Raw genomic sequence first — 21,474 nt, forward strand, 5'->3', positions numbered from 1 at the left:
TCCCCCCGGCTCGAGGCCCCGGGCCCACCGCGCGCGCGCGCGCCCGGGGCGCGGCGGCCGGCCCGGGTCCGGGTCCGGGTCCGGGTCCGGGTCCCGGCGGAGGGTCACTTCCGGCGCGGCCCCCCGGCCCCTGCGGCTCCGGGCCTGGCCGGCAGGGGCCGCTCCGCGCGCCGCCGGGCCCGGCGCTCCCGCTCCCCGCCCTGCGCGGCCGCCGCTCCCGTTACGCCGCCGCGCCGGGAGCCCCAGCAGCCGCGGCGGAGCGGGCGGCGGCGGCGGCGGGGCCTGGGCCTGCGGGGCCCGGCCAGGCCGCGATGGCCACCCGCAAGGCGGGCTCGCGGCTGGAGACGGAGATCGAGCGCTGCCGCTCCGAGGGCCAGTGGGAGCGGATCCCCGAGCTGGTCAAGCAGCTGTCGGCCAAGCTCATCGCCAACGGTACGGGGGGGCGGGCGCCGCGGCCTCCGCGCCACCCCGGGACCCCCGGCGCGCGCGCCCGTGGGGGGAGGGGGCCGGCCGGCCGCCGTCGCGGGGGTCTCCGGGGCCCCCCAGGGCGCGCCGCTTCCCCCCGGGCAGGTCCGGGGGTGCCGAGAAGTTGGAGGTGATGGGGGAAGGTGCACGCCCTAGGTCACGAGCCCCAGCGTGGTGCTGCCGGGGCGCGCGGGGAGGAGGGGTGTTCATGCATCGGGGGTTCAGCCAATGGGGGGACCCCCTGGGAAAGACGCACGGCAAGCATATGGCACTTCGGGGGCTCCAGGTGGAAGCCTGGATTTGGGGGTGCATTGGGGGAAGGCAGGTGGAGAGGTGTGCCGAGGGGTTCGGAGGCGGGGAGGTCCCGAGTGAAGACCCAGTGGGGTGGGACTGGGGGTGGGGGGCAGAGGGGAAGCATGGGGGGGCTCAGGAGGAAGAAGCCCGGGGTGGGAATGGGGGTGAGGGATGTTGGGGAGTGGGGTGAGGTGGGTGAAGGCCTGGTGTCCGGAGGAGGTGGGGGTATGAGGGGGCGGGGGACGCTGCGAGTGAGTCTTTGACCCTGTGGAAGCACTGACTTGGTGCTCACACCCAGTCCCATCAAAATCGCGTCCAGAATCCTATTCCGGAGCGGTGGCACCACGTGGCCGTGTTTGTTTTGGAAGCACCGGGTGGCTCGTGTTTTACTGGTCTCAGTGCAGCCCAAGCCGGTACCCACGGGCTGGTGGTGGGCAGTGGTCTGGTCTCTCTGCCTCCCTGGCCCCACTGGCCAGGACATGAAGGAGACGAGATGGATGAAGGGGCATCGTCTCTGCTCGGCCTCCAGCTGCCTTCATGGGCGTCCCGCCCGGCTTCTCTTGCTCTGACGGTGGTGTTTGTACTAGTGCCTCAGACCCAGGGCCTGGCCAGGCGCACCCTCCACTCCGGGCGCAATGGGTGTCATGGTGGCAGAAGGGACACAGCCTCTGGGGCTCAGCTGGGCACAAACTGTTGCCTTGGGGCCCCTGGCCTGTCCCTCTGGCCTGTCCGTTTCCTCATTTCTTCCTAGAGTTGCTTCGACTGGGAGCTCTCTCCTGATCCCAGCACCCGCGGGCTCCGGGCGGGCTGTGCCTGGGATTAAACGGGCGCGTTTGTTTGAGTGCTCCCTGGTTTTCTCCTCCAACGTCCACTTGTGCCTTCTGCTTTATCGACTCATCCCATGGCCATTATCTGTGTGCCCACCGGTGCCAACGCTCCCAAAAGTGGTTAGCAGCGCTGACCACATTGCCTTTCTCAAGCTCTTAGCCTTTTCGTTTTTGAGGAGGCAGAGGAGAGGCATGGATGGAAATCAATAGGCGGGCGAGTGTCTGAGTCTGAAGCGACTTAGAGAAAACAGAGTCTGGGGGGCAGGGGAGAAGAGCCCCGGGACTCTGGTGGTCTCCGGAATGAAAGGCTGAGGGGCGTGCGCTCACTTTTCTGTCCTTCCTGTTCCCCCATACTTTGCTCCTTTCCAAAGGCCTGGTTCTTAGGGCTGGAGCCAGAACGTCCGTGAACCAAGGGCAGGGACAGGATCGTGTGGGAGGACCCCCCGTGAGGCGGGAATTGATGAGGGCGAGTTTACCCAGGACCCACGGAGCGAGCCACTGACACGTCAGTCTGACTCGAACAGGTCAAAGAGATTGGTCAAGGGGAGTTTAAAGAATGGAGCAAAGACAAGGAGGAAATGGAATCGGAATGGCAATGGCTCGTCCTGGGGGATGCAGAGCAATGTTTGAAGGAGGGTCTTGCCCCTCCTTTCGCTGGCAGCGGGACTTCCTCTAGCATGGGGGCCCCACCTCCCCCCACAGACTCTGCTCAGTGCGCTGGACTTCACGTTCTGGCTGGATTTGGCGGATCAGGGAAGCGAGTTAGTGTCCTTCGAAACAAACAAACAAACACTGTCCTCCCGCTGTTCATCGATTTGCTCAAGCGAGCCCAGTAACACCTCCATTTTTTTTTTGAGACTTGTTGTTACTGTGTTTGGCATATTGACTATGTCACAGGTAGCTTGCCAGGCTTTGCTGTGCGGGCTAGATACTCTCAGTAGCTTGCCGGGCTCTTGGAGAGGGGCAGAGGAATCGAACATGGCTCGGCTGGGCTGGCTGTACGCAAGGCAAATGCCCTACTGTTGTGCTATCGCTCCAGCCCTTAGTTTTTTTTTCATTTTAACTTTTTTCTTTTTTTTTTTTTTTGGTTTGGGTGTCACACCTGGCGGTGCTCCGGGGTTACTCCTGGCTCTGCACTCAGGACTTACTCCTGGAGGTGCTCAAAGGACCCTATGGGATGCTGGGGATTGAACCCAGGTTGGCTGCAGCTGTGTAAGGCTTATCACTCAGGCCCCAAGTTAATGTCCTTTGTGATTTGAAGACCTTGCAGGTGGCCTCGGGAAGGAGAGGGCAGTGATTGAACCCAGCGGGCCTGTGAGCCTCCGTTTCCTGGTTTTAGAGTGAGCGTTGAGGGTGTTACCTGAGTTACCTGAGTTGGAGGCAGCTGAATGAGCCGTGCTTTGCATGTGGCGGCTGGCCTGAGCTGTTCCCTGACAGAGGTTGGTCCCTGAACCCTGCTGGGTGAGGGCCCCAAACAACAGCCACCACAAAAATAAGGAAGGTAAAAGATCTGCCTGCAGGGGTTGGTCATGAGGATTTAAGGAGCTAAGCCGCCAGGGCTTGCCTCAGAGTCTGATATCCTAGTAGGCGACCCTCATTCATTCATTCATTCATTCACCCCTTCCACTAGGCAGCTTCGAGGACTTGCTATGTGTTCGTCGTTGTTGTAAGCACTGGGTTGGGTTCCACCAGTGACCAAAACAACAAAAGCAACAAAGATCCCTGCACCCAGAGGGGCCCCCATTTGTTCTGACCACGAAGAGGCAGGAAGACAGTGGAAGGAAACCGCTCAGTGACATTTGTCCCCCGTCAGATGGTGGTTCACATTGCCAGAAGAATAAACGGGGGATGAGAAAGTGCTTTCTTGGGAATAGGGGTTGGGGGGGGGCGCGTTCTGGGGACCCAGACTACTGTCTGCTGGCTGACCCGAGAGGCCTCAGTGTGGGTAGGGCTCTGAGATCAGAAGGAGAAGAAGCTCCAGGGAGAAGACCGGGGAGGTCCAGGGGTGGCCAGAAGGCCTGGCTAGGGCTATGCTCGCCTCTGAGGGTTCAGTGCCCCCAACCCCTGTCTCCCACTGTCTTGCCACAACCACTGCCTCAGCTCCAAGCTGCAAGAGGACAGCTGGGCACAGGAGCTGGGGGTAGCCTCTTCTTTTGGGGGGGGGGGGGTCACACCCCGCGATGCACAGGAGTTACTCCTGGTTCATGCACTCAGGAATTGTGGTGCTCGGGGGACCATATGGGATGCTGGGAATCGAACCATATGGGATGCTGGGTCGGCTGCATGCAAGGCAAATGCCTTACCCCTCTGTGCTATCGTTCCAGCCCCTGGGGGTAGCCTTTTGGTCTTTCCCCAGGATCCTAAGGGGCTCCCAGACCTGCAGGGGCAGAGTTGCTGGGTGTCCAGGAGGACTCAGGGACCCAGGGAAGTGTAACGTGCCCTGGCCAGAGCAGTGGTCACAGGGAGGTGGAGGATCACTTTGGCTTTCTGGCCCCCTGGAGGTGGCACAGCTGCCCTCGCTGCCCCGTGAGCTGGCCAGGCTGCGTGACGGGGCGCTGAACTGCAGGTAGACCCCAGCCTTCGCCTGCTGGTGGTCCTGAGCCTGGGCCTACACCCTCCGGGCCTGCTCCTAGAGTGAGTGTGAGATGCTCCCTGAGGCGCAAAGGAACCTGGGTAACTTGGTCCCACATGCTCCTCTTCCCGGTCACGGTCACCCAGGAGTCACCTAGGGAGAGAGGTACCTGAACCCCAGCTGCCCGGTTGAGGTGCACCCCCCCCCATTTCCAAGGACAGAAAGGGGACCTGGCCTTCCCGCGGGCCTGGCGGGGCCCAAGCCTCTGGCCCCTCGCTTCGAGCTATTCGTTCCCTGAGGTAGTTTCTCCTGGAAGGGATCGTGGCTCTTTTGACTCACTGTGATTCGGAGACATTTTAATTATTTCTTGATGATGGACAAGGGACAGAAATGCAGCCTGGAGCAGCGCTATCTGGGTTCACGGACAGGTTTCCTTCTGACCATTGAATGCCAGTGCGGCCACTCCTCAGGGCCTGGGGGCCACAGGGACATAACACCCCCCCCCCCCCCAGGGGCTCCTTTCCCTCTAGAGGGTCAGTGGTGCCTACCTGGCGCCCAAAGCAAGCAAGGCCCAGGGAGCGCCGTGGGTGAGAAAGGGGCACGGCTGGACATGCCTGGGCTCCCCGAGACTCCCGGAGCCCAGCGGCCTGTAGACCACAGACCCCTCCCGGCCAAAACTGGCCGTTCAGAGGAACTGCTTGATCGTCAGCTGACACACAGGTCCAGGCGCTGGACGGCTCTGGGTTGACGCAGCCTGTGGGGGTTGCGTGGAACCTTCCCGTTTCACCTGAGGCTCAGCTGGGAACAGGGTCTGAGTGTCCGTCCACTTGTCGCCACCACCCCCAGGCTCCTCAGTGTGGGCATCTTCTCTACCTACCAGGAGCTGCCCCCCATCCTGGTCCCTTACAGGGAGGACCTCAGAGCTGTCTGAAATCCGTGAGAGCGCCCGAGAGGGCCCCTGCTCCAGCAGTTTCCAAACTGGGCCCCGAGGAACCCCTTTGGGAGCAGCCTTCTGGGTCTGGGGTTGGGGTCTGCCCCCATCCCTGGCCCGTGTTGGGGGGCTCCCAATTTTCTTGAGCCCTCCTTGGATGGAGGGCTAATTGCTCAGGAATGTTTGAATGCACAAGTTATTTATTTATGTGGCTTTTGGGGCCACACCCGGTGATGCTCAGGGGTTTCTCCCGGCTCTGCACTCAGGAATCACTCCTGGAGGTGCACGGGGGACCATATGGGATGTTGGAGATCGAACCCAGGTTGGCTGTGTGCAAGGCAAATGCCCTCCCGGCTGTGCTGTCACTCTGGTCCATCGGATGCACAGATTAAACCACACATGGAACCCAGAGATCTGGTCTATTCTCCCCATTTTACAGGTGGAAAAACGGGCGAGAGGAAGGTGTGTTGCTTGAAGTTCTCACTGGGGCGAGTGGCTGAAGCCAGCAGTGAGGACTGGTCCTGGCGCCCGGCTGAGCCGAGCTGAGCGTGGTTCTGCTTTTCCCAAGAGGAGAGCGCTGTGGCTTCGTGACTCCCACGTGTGAAGTGTGAAGGGGTGACCCTTACCCAGAGTCCCTTTTCAGAATCCCCAGGGTGGGCCAGGCACCTCTCAGATGCAGCCGAATGGGACCATGCTGTCAGATTCAAACATCGTGGGCCCCTTTTACTGGTCACTCCCAGAGGGGTCCGGCTGGACATCACACATGAACCGTCACTGCAAAAGGGCTAGAGAGAGACTGGAAATAGCCTCGTGCTGGTTCCATTGAGATTTTGCTGCCCAATGAGAACCAGCTTTTGCTGTTCTGAGCGTTCTGGATTGTGGGGTCCTGGGTGGTGAGCCTGTACCCGTAGCCCCCAGCTCACTTAGGACAGCTCTTAGTCAGGAGCTGGGGAGAAGGACCAGGCGCACATGAGAAGGACCTTCTGCTACATCTGCTCCCCTCCCCCGCAGCCCCTGCCTGGGGGGGCACCCTCACCCCCCCCAGTCATGTGACCCGCGGCCTCGGAAGCTGGACTAGGACTAAGAGGCGAGCGCCAAAGCACAGAAGGGGGTCCCCATGCCCGAGATGCGATGGCCTGCAAGGACTCAGGGCTTCTGGCGGGAGGGGGCCAGCCAGGTGCCCACTAGCCGTCAAAACAGTGGTGCCATCACCCCAACTGAGCTCTGTCCAACAGGCACGTGCTTCCCTGCAGGCATGGCCCAGTGGGGCCACTCCCTTGCCTGTGATTGGTTGGGACCTGAGCATGTGATTTAGCAGCAGCCAATGAGCCACCAGGGCTTTTTTTTTTTAAATCTCTGTGTACACCAGTGCAAGGAGTAGCTGGGAACAGTTTTCCTGGGCTTAGGAGTGATGTCCATGCTGGGAAGGAAAGAAGAGCGTCCATCCCTTGCCTCCTACCTGAAAACTGTTGCTCGGACCCTTGAAGTTGGGTTGTAGCCGCTGGTGACCGCGAGAGGAAGGTCCCTCGTTGGGGAGCGTGGTCACTCACAGCAGAGGATCATGGTTGAGCTGCCCTTGCGGGGACTTCCAGTGGTCAGCGAGGTGCTGACCGCCCTCTTGCTGAAGGCCCACGGGGTTGGGGGCTCCGTCATGAGTCGCTACCCGAGGCAGCTTAATCAGACAGGCACCCACAGATGGCACCACGAAGGGCATTCTGCGGGGACTTGGTCTTTGCTTCTGATTTGCACTGACCCCCACTCCCCAACCCCGAGGCTGCGTGCCCGCCCGTGTGGGTCCCCTTGGGCCTGGCAGGTGGGGGGCCGCAAGCTTCACTCTGAAAGCCAGCGTTTGCCATCTGAGAAGGGAAAGTGTCCTCGGAGGGGCCAGGACTGCCTCTTCAGAGGCCCGCCAGGCCCGGAAGCAGAATTCCCAGGCCTTTGTCCTCCAGGCGACCTTGCGAGGGTCACTTGATCGTCCCCAGTCGGTTCACGGGTGTCAGCACAGCACCAGTGGGGGAGGGGAATGAATAACCTGCTTCTGGGGCTCTCGGCGTGTGCTTGGTTCCGGCCTTTTCATCACGGCACGGCAGACATGGGCCTGGCGATGACTACCAGGCTGGCTCCAGCCCCCTCCTGCCTGCCATCCGTCTGACCTGCGGGCACATGTTCTTCTTCTGAGCTGGCCAGGCTGTGGAGGGTCTCAGGGTGGCCTTTGCTGTGTCTGAGGCCCACACCCAGTGACACTCAGGTCTTAACTGCCAGTTCCGAGCTCAGGGATTCCCCCCCTGCTAGGGCATGGGGTCTCTGGGGAGCCGGATATCGAACTCAAGCGGGCAAAGTCAGCGCCCTGCTCACTCTGTTCTCTGTTATCTCCCCAGCCCTTTGGGTTTCAGATGGCTTTTAGAGCCCACGTTGCTGGCCAAGAATCTTCCTTGGATCCTTGTGTGAGGGCTGGGCAGGGTGCCGGCTATAAAACCCAGGGGAGCCCCAACCTTCTGGGTCCCCAGGCCTCCTGAGTAGATGGCGGGGGTGGGCAGGGCTGGGGGGGGGGGTCTCTGATCCATCAGAACCAGGACCCCGCATTGCTCAGTCACACCTCCAGTGAGTGTATGGCCAGGCAGGTTTTTTTGGGGAGTGGGGTGGGGTGGACCCTGTTTTTCCCCCCCAGGCAGGAGCTATGCTCCCGGAGAGAACACAGGGGCCAGCCACTGGGCAGCGGCCGCTGACAGCTGACGGCTCTGGACGGTGCTGAGTCACCTGGGGGCTGGTTATGAGTCAGCTGCCCAGACTGGCCCCAGCGTCTGCCTCTGGAGCGTTCCAGGGGTGGGGGTTCGGGAATCAGGAGGGGCGACTGGCCCCCAAGAAGCCCCGGACTAAAGAGCGTGTCATGGTGCTGGCGCTGCATGTCACCCTGCAGCCTGTGGACGATGAGGGGGGCGCAGGGCAGGGAGCGGGTGCGGGTCATGAGTTAGGGTGCTGGATTCATCCTTGAGCCACCAGAGTCTTGGAGGGCAGGCCTTTCTCCCTTCGGTGGGTGTTTTGGGGGGAGGGAGGGAGTGGTGTGGGTCACGCCCTGTCGTGCTCTGGGGTCACTCCCCTGGTATGTGGGGGACTGTGCGTTGCTGGGGCCCCAGCATGCAGAGCCTGTGCGCAGCCCATTGGGCTTTCTGGCCCAGCTGTGTTCAGGGCTCACGCCTGGCTCTGCACTCAGGGATCACTCAGGGAGGGACTGGGTGGGGTACTTGGGACTGCACCCAGGTTGTCTATGAGCCAGACAAGCCTCCTACCCTCTGTCCTGTCTCTTTGCCCTGTCCCCCAGCTTTCTTTTCTTGGAGGTGCCAGGCTTCAGACCCAGGTGTGTGTGAAGTGTACAGGGCGTGTGCTAACCACTGGGCCACCTCCCTAGCCTGGGAGGTGGAGCCGAAAGGACAGGGTCCTGGCGTGGGAGACAGTGTGTGTGTGTGTGTGTGTGTGTGTGTGTGTGTGTGTGTGTGTGTGTGTGGCTCTCCCCTGTCCGACCTGGCTTGGAACCCTGCATGCCTCTGCCCTGCTCACCCGAGCACGGGCTTCTCTGAGTCCTGGTCTCTGGCCCGAAGGTGGTTTGGAGGAGCAACCGCGTTAATGCACTTTCCAGCTTCAGTGGCTCCGGAAACAGCACCCCCCTCCTCCCCAATGGAGCATTGTGTGTGGAGGCTGGGAGGCCGGAGACCCAGCCCCGGGCAGGAAGCAGGCAGAGGAGAATGTCAGCGGCGGGCCAGGGGAGTGGCAGAGAGGGGCAGCTCACTGTCCCCAAGCGGGTACCATGACCGGGGACTGGCTGGGTCGGCACTGTAGTCCGTGCTGGACCAGGGCCCCAAGCCAAGACTCCACCTGCCCTGGACCCCCATACCCCCAGGAGGCCCCCACTTCCAGCCGCTTCCCGAGCTCCTCAGGGAGCCCACGGTGGGGGATGCGGTGGGGTGCTGGGGGTCCCACCTCATGAGTTCAGGGCTGTGTGTGCCCAGCTGGGCCCCCGCCTTAAGGTCCCTTGGCTCCTGGACCTCCCGGATGTCTCACCCCCCTGCCGGAGGCCAGCCCTCTAGGGGGTGAGGGGAGCGTCCAGCCTGAGCTCCTGCCAGGATGCGCGCCTGCCCCAGCGGGCAGAGGGACCGTGACGGGATCACACAGCTGGGGCTCTGGGGGTGTCCATGGGTGGCCCGAGTCCTAGGGCCCAGGGGAATCCTGGCGACGGGCTGCTGGTGGGGTGCTGACTCTCTTCACTGTCACTTCCTGTGCCTCTTCGATGGTGGGGTGGGACCTGTCCGGGCGGGGGTCCCGGTCCCCTCTGGTGCCCCCTCTCGTCCCTCTGTCCCTCGTGTCCAGCCAGGCTCTCCCATGCCAGTACTGCCCCCTAGCATCCTGGGGCTTTCTGGTCCAGCTTTGGAGGAGGGATCTGGGCCTTGTGGGGGTCCTGCAGGGGCTGTGCAGACCAACGTGGCCCCGCCAGGGGTGACCGCCTCCTGCAAGCCAGCAGGCGATGGACCCTGTCGCCCCTTTGCTCCGGGCCGGGGTCAGGGGAAAGTGGGCTTTCGGGCCTGTCTGACCTCACCTCCCCGCCCCCCCCCCCCATCTGGGATCTCACGTAGGCCCCCACGGGTGGGGACTGTGGGTTGATGAGATTCCCTCAGGGGGAGGCGCGGACTGGGCCTGACTGCTGGGGCTGGAGCCAGAGCCCGGGTTCCTGGAGGCAGAGCCCTGGTCTTCTAGAGATATGTGTTGGCTGCGGTGTGGGTGTGAGTCTGTGTGCGTGGAGCGGACTTCCTGAGAAGTTTCCAGGCTCCTCGGCCAGATAACACCCCCCGTTCCCCCTGGAGTCACTTCCGGCCCTGCTGGCCCCTGGATAGGCCAGGCTGACCCCAGGCGAGAGACTGTCAAGCTTCCTCTTCCTGCCTTCCGCTCTTGCTTCTCTTGGGAAAGTGCGTGTGTGTGTGTGTGTGTGTGTGTGTGTGTGCGTGTATGTGTACACATGTGTGCGTGTGTGTACGCAAGCGTGTGTGTGTGCACGCATGTGTGCATGTGTATGCATGTGTGCTTCTGTATGCATGTGCACGTGTACATGTGCATGTGGGTGAGTGCATGTGTGTGTGTCCATATGCGTGTGTGTACATGTGTTTGCATGTGTGTGTGCATGTGCGGGTGTGTGTGTGCGCATGCATGCGTGTATATGTGTGAGCCTGTTCTTGGCCTCTCAGCCGCTGTCAGTGGTTCTGTCTCTGGGCCTCTCTGCAAGGCACAGGTATTGGGCTGTGAGACCAACCTCAGTGCCACTGGGAGCTCATGCCCTTTCCGTCTGCCCTGGGCAAGGTGCCCCAAACAGTGCTCTGCTCCCTGTCCTCTCAGTGGGCACCCCCGTGCCCTTGGTCAGTGAGGGCCCAGAAGGTTGGGGCTCCCCTGGACTCCCCTGGGCCCTAGGACTTGGGCCACCCATGGACATCTCCGGAATGTTCTGGAAGCTGGCTCAGATGGTCCTGGGTTCTGCCGTTCCACACCTGCGTCAGGCCTGGCGGTGTGCTCTGAGCCATCCTGTTATCCCAGCCGCTTTGAACTTGCCACACCCTCCTTCCAGAGACTTTGGGATGGTACTTTATTAGGCCATAGGTGTAGACCAGGGGCCAGCATGGTTCCCCCCGCCCCTTACTGTGACCCCCCACCTTCGCCCACGGACGGTTCTTTGGCCCAGACCTCACTGACCGTAATCTGGACAGGACTTTGGTCTTATTCAGTCCACCCAGGGCTGTCCCAGCAGGCACCATGGGGACTCCTGGGGGTGGGGAGCCCCCCTGCTGCTGCTGGGCGCAGGCCCCGGTGTGCATGGGTGCTCTGGACTGCCCTTGGGGGTCTCCGGCCCCTGAGCCACCTTCCTTCCCTGCTTCTCCTTCCACTCCCTTGCCTCACCCCGTGCCCGCCACCTCCTGCTGGGACATAGCGGTCAGTCAGCCCCTCCCACCGCAGCCTCTGCGCCCCCCACCCTGGGTTATCCCCTCCTTGCAGACTGGGCAGTGGGTTCATCTTGTTACTCAGCAAACACAGCCAAGAGCAGGCTCAGCTCGGAGCATTCCCTGCAAACATGCCCAGTTCCGGTGAGACTCACACCCCTCGGCACCCCTGCCCTGTCCTTGCCGGTGCCCCCCGGGAGTCCCACACGAGCAGAGACCAGGCTGGAGGGGGCCTCAGTGGACGAGCACTTGCCTTGCAGGTGTGTAGGATTCAACCCTGGGCACCCCCCATCACCCCCCCCAAAGTAAGAGAGAGCCTGCTGTCCCCTTGCCCTGCACAGTGACTCCCCTCATCACTACTGGCTCCAGGGCCCCGTCTTCGGGGGCTTCTCGACCCCTCCAGGGGACCTCTTCGTTCCTAGTTCCTGGAGGGCCCCCAGGGAAGCGAGAGCAGCAGCCGTGAGTGAGTCCTGGGCCGTCTGGGCGGGTCAGAGCCTGTGAGTGGATATCGGCCCCACGAGGGAGCGCACGCAGCTCCGGAATGTTCTGGAAGCTGGCTCAGATGGTCCTGGGAATTGTCTCCTGGATGTTGCTCAGTCTCTCTCTGCAGACGTGTGTCAGAGTCACACTCGCACCGAGTCTCGCCTCCCCACCCCCTCCCTCTCAGTGTTATCATCTCTTTTCCTTTCAATGCTATTTTTTTTTTTGGCTCTGCTTCCGGTGATGCTCAGGGGACCATGTGGTGCCGGGGATCAAACCTGGGGCTCCCACATGCAGAGCAGGTGCGCCAGCCTTTGAGCCTTCTCTCCAGCCCCCCCTCCTGCTTGCACTCAACTCCCCAACCCTGCAGGTGGCCAGGGGCCAAGACTGATGCGAAGCTTCAGGGTGGGGGTCGCTGATCCCCAGGAATGGAGAACCTGGCTGTGTTTGCCGAGGAACAAAGGGGACACTGAAGAACGGGTCGTGCTTGAATAGGGGTTTGTTTTCTCCCCTTGGACAGCAGCCCCGGCGGGAGCCGTGTGAATGGGCCCAAACGCCTGTGGGTCTAAACCCATCTGTGGAGATTTTCTCACTGATACCAAGGACTCGGGGAGTCCAGCCGAAACCCTCGCGTCCTCCTTTCTGCTCAGACCACGTTTCGGGGTCAGAGGCTTCACCTGCAAGGGAAAGGGCTGTGAGGAACTCGTGCAGGGACCCTGGGCTGGGACTGGCCACCAGGCTGATGGGTTTGTCCATGCTGGGGGCGGGGGGGGGGACTCTGGAGACCAGAGTCCCTAGCCACTCCCAGTGGGGAGGGATCTCTGGAATGGATTCTAGTACCATTCTCTCTCTCTCTCTCTCTCTCTCTCTCTCTCTCTCTCTCTCTCTCTCTCTCTTATTTTTTATTTTTGCTTTTTGGGTCACACCTGATGATGCACAGGGGTTACTCCTAGCTCTGCACTCAGGATTTGTTCCTGGCAGTGCTCAGGCAGGACCATATGGGATGCTGGGAATCGAACCTGGGTCGGCTGCGTGCAAGACAAATGCCCTACCCGCTGTGCTTATCGCTCCAGCCCCCTAACTCCATTCTCGCCTCACCTCTCTATCAAGTCAGTGGGGAGCTTCACAGCAACCCCAAGATTGGCTGCCGCGCTCGGGTCAAAGCTGGCGGTGTGCTCTGAGCTGCTCTGTTATTCCAGCCACTTTGAACTTGCCATGCCCTCCTTCCAGAGATGTCGGGTGGTGCTTTATTAGGTAACAGGCATGGGCCAGGGGCCAGCCCGGTCTCCTCTGTGACCCCCGCCTTCATCCATGGACCGGTTCTTTGGCCCAGACCTCACTGACCATGGTCTGGACAGGACTTTGGTTCTTATGCCTCCTCAGTCCCTCAGGAGCGGCCTGCAGATGGGGCCGACTGGCCGTGACCTCTGCCTGTTCCCTCACCTCCCCCACCAGGGCCCCCTCGAACCTGGAACTGGTGACAGTACCGGGTCGTGGCGCCATGTGGGGGCTCCCAGAAGGGTCCGAGGCTCTCAGCACCCAGCCGGGTGGCTTGGCGGGTCTTCCCTGGAGAACACTCACGCCCTCCCGGCTGCGGGCTCGTGAGCACAAAAACGGTATCTCGGAGAACTTGCTGTTCCCCCCAGACCCTGCCCCACCATCCCGGGGAGTCAGCCCCACCGCGGCAGTCCCTGGCAGTGATGCTGCATTGCATCGGGCAGCCCCTGACACTACCTGTAAGCCTCAGTTTCCAGCTGAGTGAACTGAGGCTCGAGAGGCCGAGCTCGTCTCCCAGAGCCGCCTGCCTCCCTCCGTGCCAGCTGATGGCGAGGGGTCGGTGGGAGTTGGCCGGCGGCTGTGAGGTTCGGAGGCAGAGCCCAGAGGCCCGGACAGACACCACCCGGGCTTTTAACCCCATGCGCCAGCCAGAAGCCACCGCGGAGGTGGGGGTCCTAGCATCCCCGCTGACCCCCTATCTGCCTCCCGCTCTCGGGGGTCACCTTCCTGCCGCCTCTGGAGGAGCTTAGCATGCATCCTGTCCTGTCTTCTGGGCGGTGACCCCCTCAGAGGGCAAACGGGGCGCCTCTCGGCTGTCGTCAGCCTCTCTGGAGGCCGTGTCCCCGCCTCGCCCCCGCGCTGAGGTGACCTTCCTCCTTCCTCAGTGGCGCGGGCTCCGGCAGCAGCTGCTCAGAGGTGGCTTCAGCTCCTCCCGGGTCGCTCGTCTGCTCGGCACGCGGGAGGCCGTGGCAAGGGCAGACGGTGCCCGTGGAGCACCGGGCTGGCTGCCCGCCACCTGCAGGCGGTGCCCGGCGGCTGCTGGGAGCTGTCCCGGGCGGGAGGGGGCATGGTTACGAACCGTCTCTGCTGCCGCCCCCAGCGCGGGAGGATGAGCGGCGGGGAAGTCGCCTCTTGAAGGAGAGTGAAGAAAACGTTTCCCTGGGAAATTGGAGCCTGGAAATATTAGAAAATTATCTGATTTTTTTTCACACCCCCTTTTTTTGCTGAAATTCAGCGGGGTTCTCTCTGTTTCTGGAGCTGAGGTGCTCGCCCCAGGCTCCCCGGCCGGCCGCTCCTCCGGCTGCTTCTCCTCCCCGGCCCCTCCATGGCCTTGTCTGTCTGACAGCCAGTGAGGCCGTACCTGCATGCCACGCGTCTTTGCTCATTCTGTTCCTTCTGCCTGAATGCCTTTCCCCACATCCCCTGTCCTGCACACAGTCCTAGGGGCGCTCCTAGGACCTGCCTGGTCTCCAGCACCTTCCATCCAGGACTGCTTGTCTGTTTGGATTTTTTTGTTTGTTTGTTTGTTTTGTTTTGTTTTGTTTTTGTTTGGGGGCCACACCCAGTGATGCTCAGGCTTTACTCCTGGTGGGCTTGGGGACCATATGGGATGTCAGGGATTGAGCCCAGGTTGGCCATGTGCAGGGCCAGCGCCCTCCCTGCTGTCCTATGGCTCTGGCCCCCTGGGACCCGCATCGTGACTCAACTGGTATCAGCTCGCGGAAGGGAAATGTGTCTCCTGATTCTCTGCCTGGATGGAACCAGAGCGTTTCCCAGAGTTCTAGCTGCCCCTGACCCCTGCCCCTGGAGTTCCCATCCCTTTGTTTAAGCAAATGTTTTTCCAAGCTTCTAGGTCAGAAAACAAGCTTCTAGATCAGAAAACCTGGAAGAGGTATATGAAGGCCTGGGGTCCTGCAATTGCCCCCAGTTGGGGCTGGGGAGATAGTACTGAGGTCAGGGAACTTGCCTTGTACATAGCTGACCCCGGCTCTGTCCCTGGTGTCACCCTGAGCACAGTCAGGACTGGCCCCAGAGCTCCGCTGGGTGTGACTGACTGATTCCCTGCCCCCCACCCCATCTCAGTGGGGTTCTGTGCAGCTCTCTCTGCCAGCCGGGGGGTTCAGGCGAGGCTCGCTGAGGACTCCTTGGGGCCAGCCCATCACCTTGGTTGGTGGTGGTTCTGTCCCTGCTTGGGGGCTGGGGGGGAATTAGGAGGGGCTGAAGCCACTCTGGCGCACAGCTGATGGCAGAGGTGCTGTCCTTTGTGGGGTGGGGTGTGTGTGTGTGTGTGTGTGTGTGTGTGTGTGTGTGTGCATTATTTTCTGGTGCAAGTAAGATGGTGCTGAGGTGCATGACTGGACGGACGTGGCATACCCCAGGAGATCGGGGCGAGGGGACTCTTCCTGTACCTCAGAGTCACTCTCCAAATGCTGAGGGTAACGCAGAGTCCTGGTGACTAACACATTTCAGTCAGGACTCAAGATACTTGTGTGTGTGTATGTGTGTGTGTGTATGTGAGAATGTGGATGCGCGTGTATATGTGTGCACATGTGTGTATGTACCCATGTGTGCATGTGTATGTGTGTGTGCACCCAGGTGTGCATGTGTGTGCATGCATGCACATGTGTACATGCCTGTTTGTGTGTGTGTGATTGTGCACATGTGTGTATATACCCATGTGCGCCCAGGTGTGCATGTGTGTGCATGCATGCACATGTGTATATGCATGTCTGCGTGTGCATGATTGCACATGCGTGTGTAGCCATGTGCACCCAGGTATGCGTGTGTGCATACACATGTGTACATGTATGTTTGTGATTGTGCACATGTGAGTATGTACTCATGTGCACCCAGGTGTGCATGTATGTGCATGCATGTACATGTGTACATGCATGTTTGTGTGAACGTGAATGTGCACATGTGTGTATGTGCCCATGTGTGTATGTGTGCACTCGTGTGCACGTGTGTATGTATGTGTGTGTGAATACACATGTGTGCGTGCATGTTTGAGTGTATGCATGTGCGTGCATGTGTGCACATGCGTGTGTGTGTGTGTGTGTGTGTGTGGTGGTAGTGGTGCCAGAGACAGCGTGGGCCTTTGTATACCAGGCATGTGCTCAGCTACGGGGCTACCTCCCTGGCTCCCATTGTGTTTCATTTTATTGTTTTTGTTTTGGGGGCCACACACAGTGATGCTCAGGGGTTACTCCTGGCTCTGCACTGTGCTCCTGGCGGTGCTCTGGGGACCAAACGGGGTGCTGGGAATCGAACCTGGATCAGCTGCATACAAGGCAAATGTCCCTCCCTTTGTTCTGTTTCTGTCTCCCCCCCATTGTAGTTTAATCCACTGGAGTATGCAGAAAAGGAAATTCAGCATATACCTTTTAACTTACAATTTAGAAAAAAAACTGTTATTAATATCCTGGTATATATCTGCCTCCAGGTTTCTTTTAGTTACTTTTAAAACAAAAATTTAGTTTTAAATTTTTAATAGAATCATCATGAGATACACAGTCACAAGACAGCTTCAGTCATACGACGTTCCAATATTCCAGGTTTTAAGGAAGGATGACAGGTTTTGTTTATTTTCCCCCTCCCTGAAAGTCGCACAAAGTGATTTTGCTCAGTATAAATAATTCAGACTACAAGGAGGAGAGGTGAAAAAAAAAAACACAAACACCATGCAAAGCTTGTCACTCAGCAGCTCCTGCCTCGCCCCTGGTGGCGATTATTCTAGGCATCTCTGTGGGGACCCAGAGGCAGAGACAGGCACCTGGATTTAGGGACAGGGACCGTGTCGTGATGTCGGGGAGGGGGGGCAGGAGGGGGGATGGGCTTCCTGCTGCTGGTCCTGCTGTGTGCCGTGAGCAGCCGTAGGAAGAGAAAATAAATAGCTCAGCAATTTAGGTTCTCGTTCTTGTTCAACTGATGGTTTTTTGGTCTACACTGAGCTAATGCATATTATTAATTTTTTTCACCTGCTCTTTTTTTCTAAGATAGTTACTAAATTATAAAAAAAAAACATACTTCTGTGTGTGTGTGTGTGTGTGTGTGTGTGTGTGTGTGTGTCTTGTATGTATTTCTCTCGGGCTGTGGTGCTCTGTTTAAGACATTTAGGCATGAGTAAATATCTGTGGGGAAGAAGAGACCTGGGTGAATGAGGAGGGGCCATGGTGCTGAGCGGGTGCGTCTCCCCTCAGACTTCTCAAGTCTGGGAGCCCTTTTATTTGTGGGGGGGTGGTATCCTTAAACACATGTTGGTATTGCGGGCCCCCTGGCGTCTGTCTGTGTGCGCCCCTTCCCTCCTCACCCTGGGCAGCTTGCTTTGTGGGGAACTTGGGCCACCCCGGTTTGCTAGCCTGGCCACCCTCTCCGTTTCCAGCTCTTGGCTCTAAAGAAACACTCAGTCCCCAGCATCCTCGTGATGCATGGGGTGGGGGGGAGGGGCTGGCCACACCCGCCAGTGCTGGGGGCCTCTCCCAGTAGTGCTCTGGGGGCCCCACGGGGATCGACCCCGGGGCTTCTGCAGGAGTTTGAGCCTGCATTGCTGTCTGGCTCCTGGGCTTGGGATGAGTCTTCTAGATGGCGAACTGGCAGGGACACCGTCCTTCCTGCGCCTGGACATCAGAGACCGAGCAGAGATACAGTGGCCCCTGCCCTGGGTGCCGTCCTTCCTGACCCTCCATTTCCATCTGGTTCCGCGTTCCATCCCAGGGAAGCAGAGCACCTGGATGGGGGTGACCTTGGCTGATTCTGAACAGCCTGGACGCCAGAGAGCTGCTTCTGGAGGGAGCAGCTCTGGAAAATTAAAATTAAAATTTATTATTTTTTTTCGAGGGCTGCTCCCCCCCAAAGTGGCACTTAGGGAGCTCTACAGGGGTACCCAGTGACCCAATGTGAAGGTCCGTCCGCTGGGTTCCTAGCCAGGCTGCCGGTGCTGTGCCTCTGGCCTGCGCCTGGCGCCGCAGTGGACAAGCCAGCGCTGGCCTTACCTCTGTGACCGTGGGGTCCCACTTCAGCCAGGGGCAAGCAACAGACTCTGGGTGTTTCCGATGCAAGCCCGTCTCAGCATCCTGGTGGGACAGATGTCCTAGCGGCTCGGAGGCCGGAGGGCGAGGAGAGCACCCCATGTCTCTCTGGGCAGACCCAGACTGGGGTCTTGTGTGTGTGTGGACCCCCAGTGTGTCACATCCAGCCACACAACTCTCTCTCTCTCTCTGAGAGTGCAGAGTGGTTGTGGGGGTGACGGAGGAGGCCCAGACCGCCACCTGTGTGGGTGCACCTACTTCTGGAACATTCTGTATGCCCGAGAGGACTCCTTGGAAGGGGGTGTCTCCTTGGCCCCCGTGGCAGGCCTAGGGAGTGCCGGAGACCTGGCCGGGTTTGTGCGCAGGGTGGGGGTCCCTCTCCCCCTTCAGCTGCCCCCTCTGTCCTCTACAGATGACATGGCCGAGCTCCTCCTCGGGGAGGCGAAGCTGGAGCAGTACCTGAAGGAGCACCCCCTGCGCCAGGGCGCCAGCCCCCGAGGGCCCCGGCCCCAGCTCACCGAGGTCCGCAAGCACCTGACTGCCGCCCTGGACCGTGGGAACCTCAAGGTACTCTGTGCCGCAGGGGCGGGGAGGGTGAGCTGTGGGGGGGGGGGGGGGGGGGAAGGAACCCAGGGCCAGGCTGGGTGCACAGCTGCCCTCCGCCTCCATCCCCCCTGACCTCACAGTCAGGCTCAATCCCCACTGGGAGCTGCCTGCCTGCGGGCGCTCTGGGGAGTCTTCAGTGACACAGTTTCCTGAGAAAACTCCCGAGGGAAGCACCCAAGGGGCCAAGGGCCTGTGTGCTACCACGCTGACCCTCCTGGACGCCCGGTCCCACCCGAGCTACAACAGAGACTTGTCAGGACTATCCCTTCCTGTAACAGTTCCTGCCCCAGCATGCTGCTCCTGGGGCAGGGGGATGGGCTGGGGAGAGAGAGAGAGAGAGAGAGAGAGAGAGAGAGAGAGAGACAGACAGACAGACAGACAGACAGAGACAGAGAGAAAGACAGAGAGACAGAGAGAGAGAAACAGAGACAGAGACAGATGGAGAGATACAGAGAGATTGAGACAGACAGAGACAAAGCAAGAGACAGAGACAGAGGGAGACAGAGAGGAGAGGAGAGAAGAGAAAAGAAGAGAAGAGAAAAAAAGAGAAGGGGAGGGGAGGGGAGGGGGTGAGAGAGAAGAGAGGAGAGGAGAGAGAACAGGGCATAAGATTCTTGCCTGCCCAGGTGCTCAACCCACGTTCTATCCTCAGCACCACCTAGGATCCCCCGAGCACCACCAGGAGTGATCCCTGAGCACAGAGCCAGGAGTCAGCCCTGAGCACTGCCAGGTGTGGTCCCCCCCCCCCCTCAAATCCTCCCCAATCAAGATAAAATAAAACATGCTGCTCCAGGGTCCCCAGTCACTGGCCAGAGCTGGTGGGTCCCCCCGTGACCGCGGGCCTGCCTGCCCCATGGGGGTGCAGCCGGCCTGGGCGTGCCGGGAAGCATCCCCGCCCTGCTATTCTTCTCCCGTTTCTCACAGCTCACGTCCTTCCTCTCTGGCTCCTTCTGGATCCTTTTCATCTCTTGAACCTCTCTCCTTTGCCCTGGTCTGGCTGATACCGCCCCTACTCTAGAGAGCTGCATCCCCCCCCCCCCCCACCCCTACCCCTGCAAGGCCGGCTCTTCCTCCCCCACCCCCCACCCAGGGCTGCTCCAGTCCAGTTGCTGACTGGCCCAGCCGGCTCCCAGGCACTTCTCTGGGTCCCTGATTTGTTCCAGGATGTGGCTCCTTTGTGGACCCCTCAGCCCAGTGCGAAAACATCCTTTTGCTCCCTACTCTTTCCCCTGCCTTCCCAGACCCTGTTCCGTCTTTGAAAAAAATTTTGTAAGATCTGGGACTGGAGCAAATAGTACAGCAGAGTAGGGCATTTGTTTTGCGCACAGCCTACCTGGGTTCGAGCCCCAACAACCCATAGCATCCCCCTCCCCCCCCAAGCACCGCCAGGAGGAATTCCTGAGTGCAGAGCCAGGAATATGCCCAGGGCATCACCGGGTGTGAACCTCACAACCGCCCCTCTGACCCTGCGCAAATTTGCGAAATCTCTGTAAGAGGGCTGAGCGCGTGCTTTCCACACAAGAGGCCCCGGATTTGATCCCCGAGAGCACATGGTCCCCTGAGCACAGCCTGCTGTGGCCCCAAACAAGACAAATTGCCCCCCACATGGATGTCTATAAAACACAAGAAAGTGCCATTGGCCTCAAGGCCCCCTGACAGCCTCCCTCCTCACCTGTCGCCCCCACCCAGCATTGTGGGGTGTCCCTGATGGTCCTGCCTCCCATGCCCCCCTCCATCAAAGGGCCTGAGCAGGGCCGTATCCTGGGGTCCTGCTTTCAGCTGTCCCGGATGGGGCTGAGAACCACTGGGCGACCCCCGGCTCCCTGCACACACCTGCCCCACCCCATCGGAGACCAGCGCGGCGGTACTGAGAGATCCCCATCGAGGGGCAGCTACCCTCCTCCCCTCCCCCGCCGAACTCTCTCCATCATGCAGAAGGAACCCCCCCCCCCCATGCCCCTTTTTGCTCTAGTTCTCTCCGCCCCCAGCCACGATTCTGACCACTTCTGGGACGTCTTATAAGCAGAATCCGGCAGCCTTTGTCTTTAACTCATGCATTTATTGGGCCAGTAACTTTAAAATTTATGCATCTCGTAGGCTATGTCAGAATTTATTCCCGTGTGTGTGTGTGTGTGTGTGTGTGTGTGTGTGTGTATTGGGGAGAGGGGGAGGGGCATGCCCAGCTGTGTCTCGGACTTAATTCTTAATTCTGGCTCTGTGCTCAGGAGTCACTCCTGGTGGGGCTCAGGGCACCCTATGGGGTGCTAGGGCTCTGACCCAGGCTGGTCGCATGCAAGGCCAGCACTCTACCTATTGTACTGTCTCTCCAACCCCTCATTCCCTTACATTATTATTATTATTATTATTATTATTATTATTATTTTGCTTTTTGGGTCACACCTGGTGATGCACAAGGGTTACTCCTGGCTTTGGCACTCAGGAATTACTTCTGGTGGTGCTCAGGAGACCATATGGGATGCTGGGAATCGAACCTGGGTCTGCCACGTGCAGGGCAAATGTCCTATCAGCTATGCTATCGCTTTAGCCCCATCCCCTTGCTTTTATTTATTAATCATTATTATTTTTTTTTTGCTTTTTGGGTCACACCAGTGACACACAGGGGTTCCTCCTGGCTCTGCACTCAGGAATTACCCCTGATGGTGCTCAGGGGACCATATGGGATGCTGGGAATCGAACCCGGGTCAGTCGCATGAAGGCAAATGCCCTACCTGCCGTGTTATCGCTCCAGCCCCCATCCCCTTACTTTTAAAGCATGAACCACATCGCTTACTTGGACAGGTCACATCGTGTCCAGCCCTGCACACTTAGGTCACTTCTCCCGCCTGTTGTCTGCTTGAATAACGCTGCTGTGCATGTGGGTCTGAGATGGCCCCTGGGACTCCTGCTCTGGCCTCTTCTGCCTCCTGGAGCAGCCGAGTTGCTGCCTCTTGGCTGTCCTCCTAGACTCCCCGCAGCGGGGACCCCCGTTGACTCTCGGAGCAGCAGGGTGCCCGTCCCC

General features: G+C 59.9%; 1 protein-coding gene across 5 annotated transcripts in view; it reads left to right on the forward strand.

The window, feature by feature from the left end:
• Nucleotides 1-222: 222 nt before the first annotated feature.
• TTC7B (tetratricopeptide repeat domain 7B) overlaps nt 223-21,474 on the forward strand; it is a 202,127-nt gene continuing 180,875 nt past the window's right edge. For 3 of the 5 annotated variants that reach the window (XM_056133269.1, XM_056133271.1, XM_056133270.1), the window contains exons 1-2: nt 223-432; nt 18,262-18,416. In XM_056133269.1, coding sequence (XP_055989244.1) covers nt 312-432; nt 18,262-18,416 — 276 coding nt within the window. In that variant the 5' untranslated portion in view covers nt 223-311. Of the gene's footprint in view, nt 433-18,261; nt 18,417-21,474 lie in introns of those variants that run through there. The other 2 variants (XM_056133272.1, XM_056133273.1) reach the window with 2 other exon arrangements.

The sequence above is a fragment of the Sorex fumeus genome, unplaced genomic scaffold, assembly GCF_029834395.1.
Source record: "Sorex fumeus unplaced genomic scaffold, SorFum_2.1 ptg000098l, whole genome shotgun sequence".
Lineage (NCBI taxonomy): Eukaryota > Metazoa > Chordata > Mammalia > Eulipotyphla > Soricidae > Sorex > Sorex fumeus.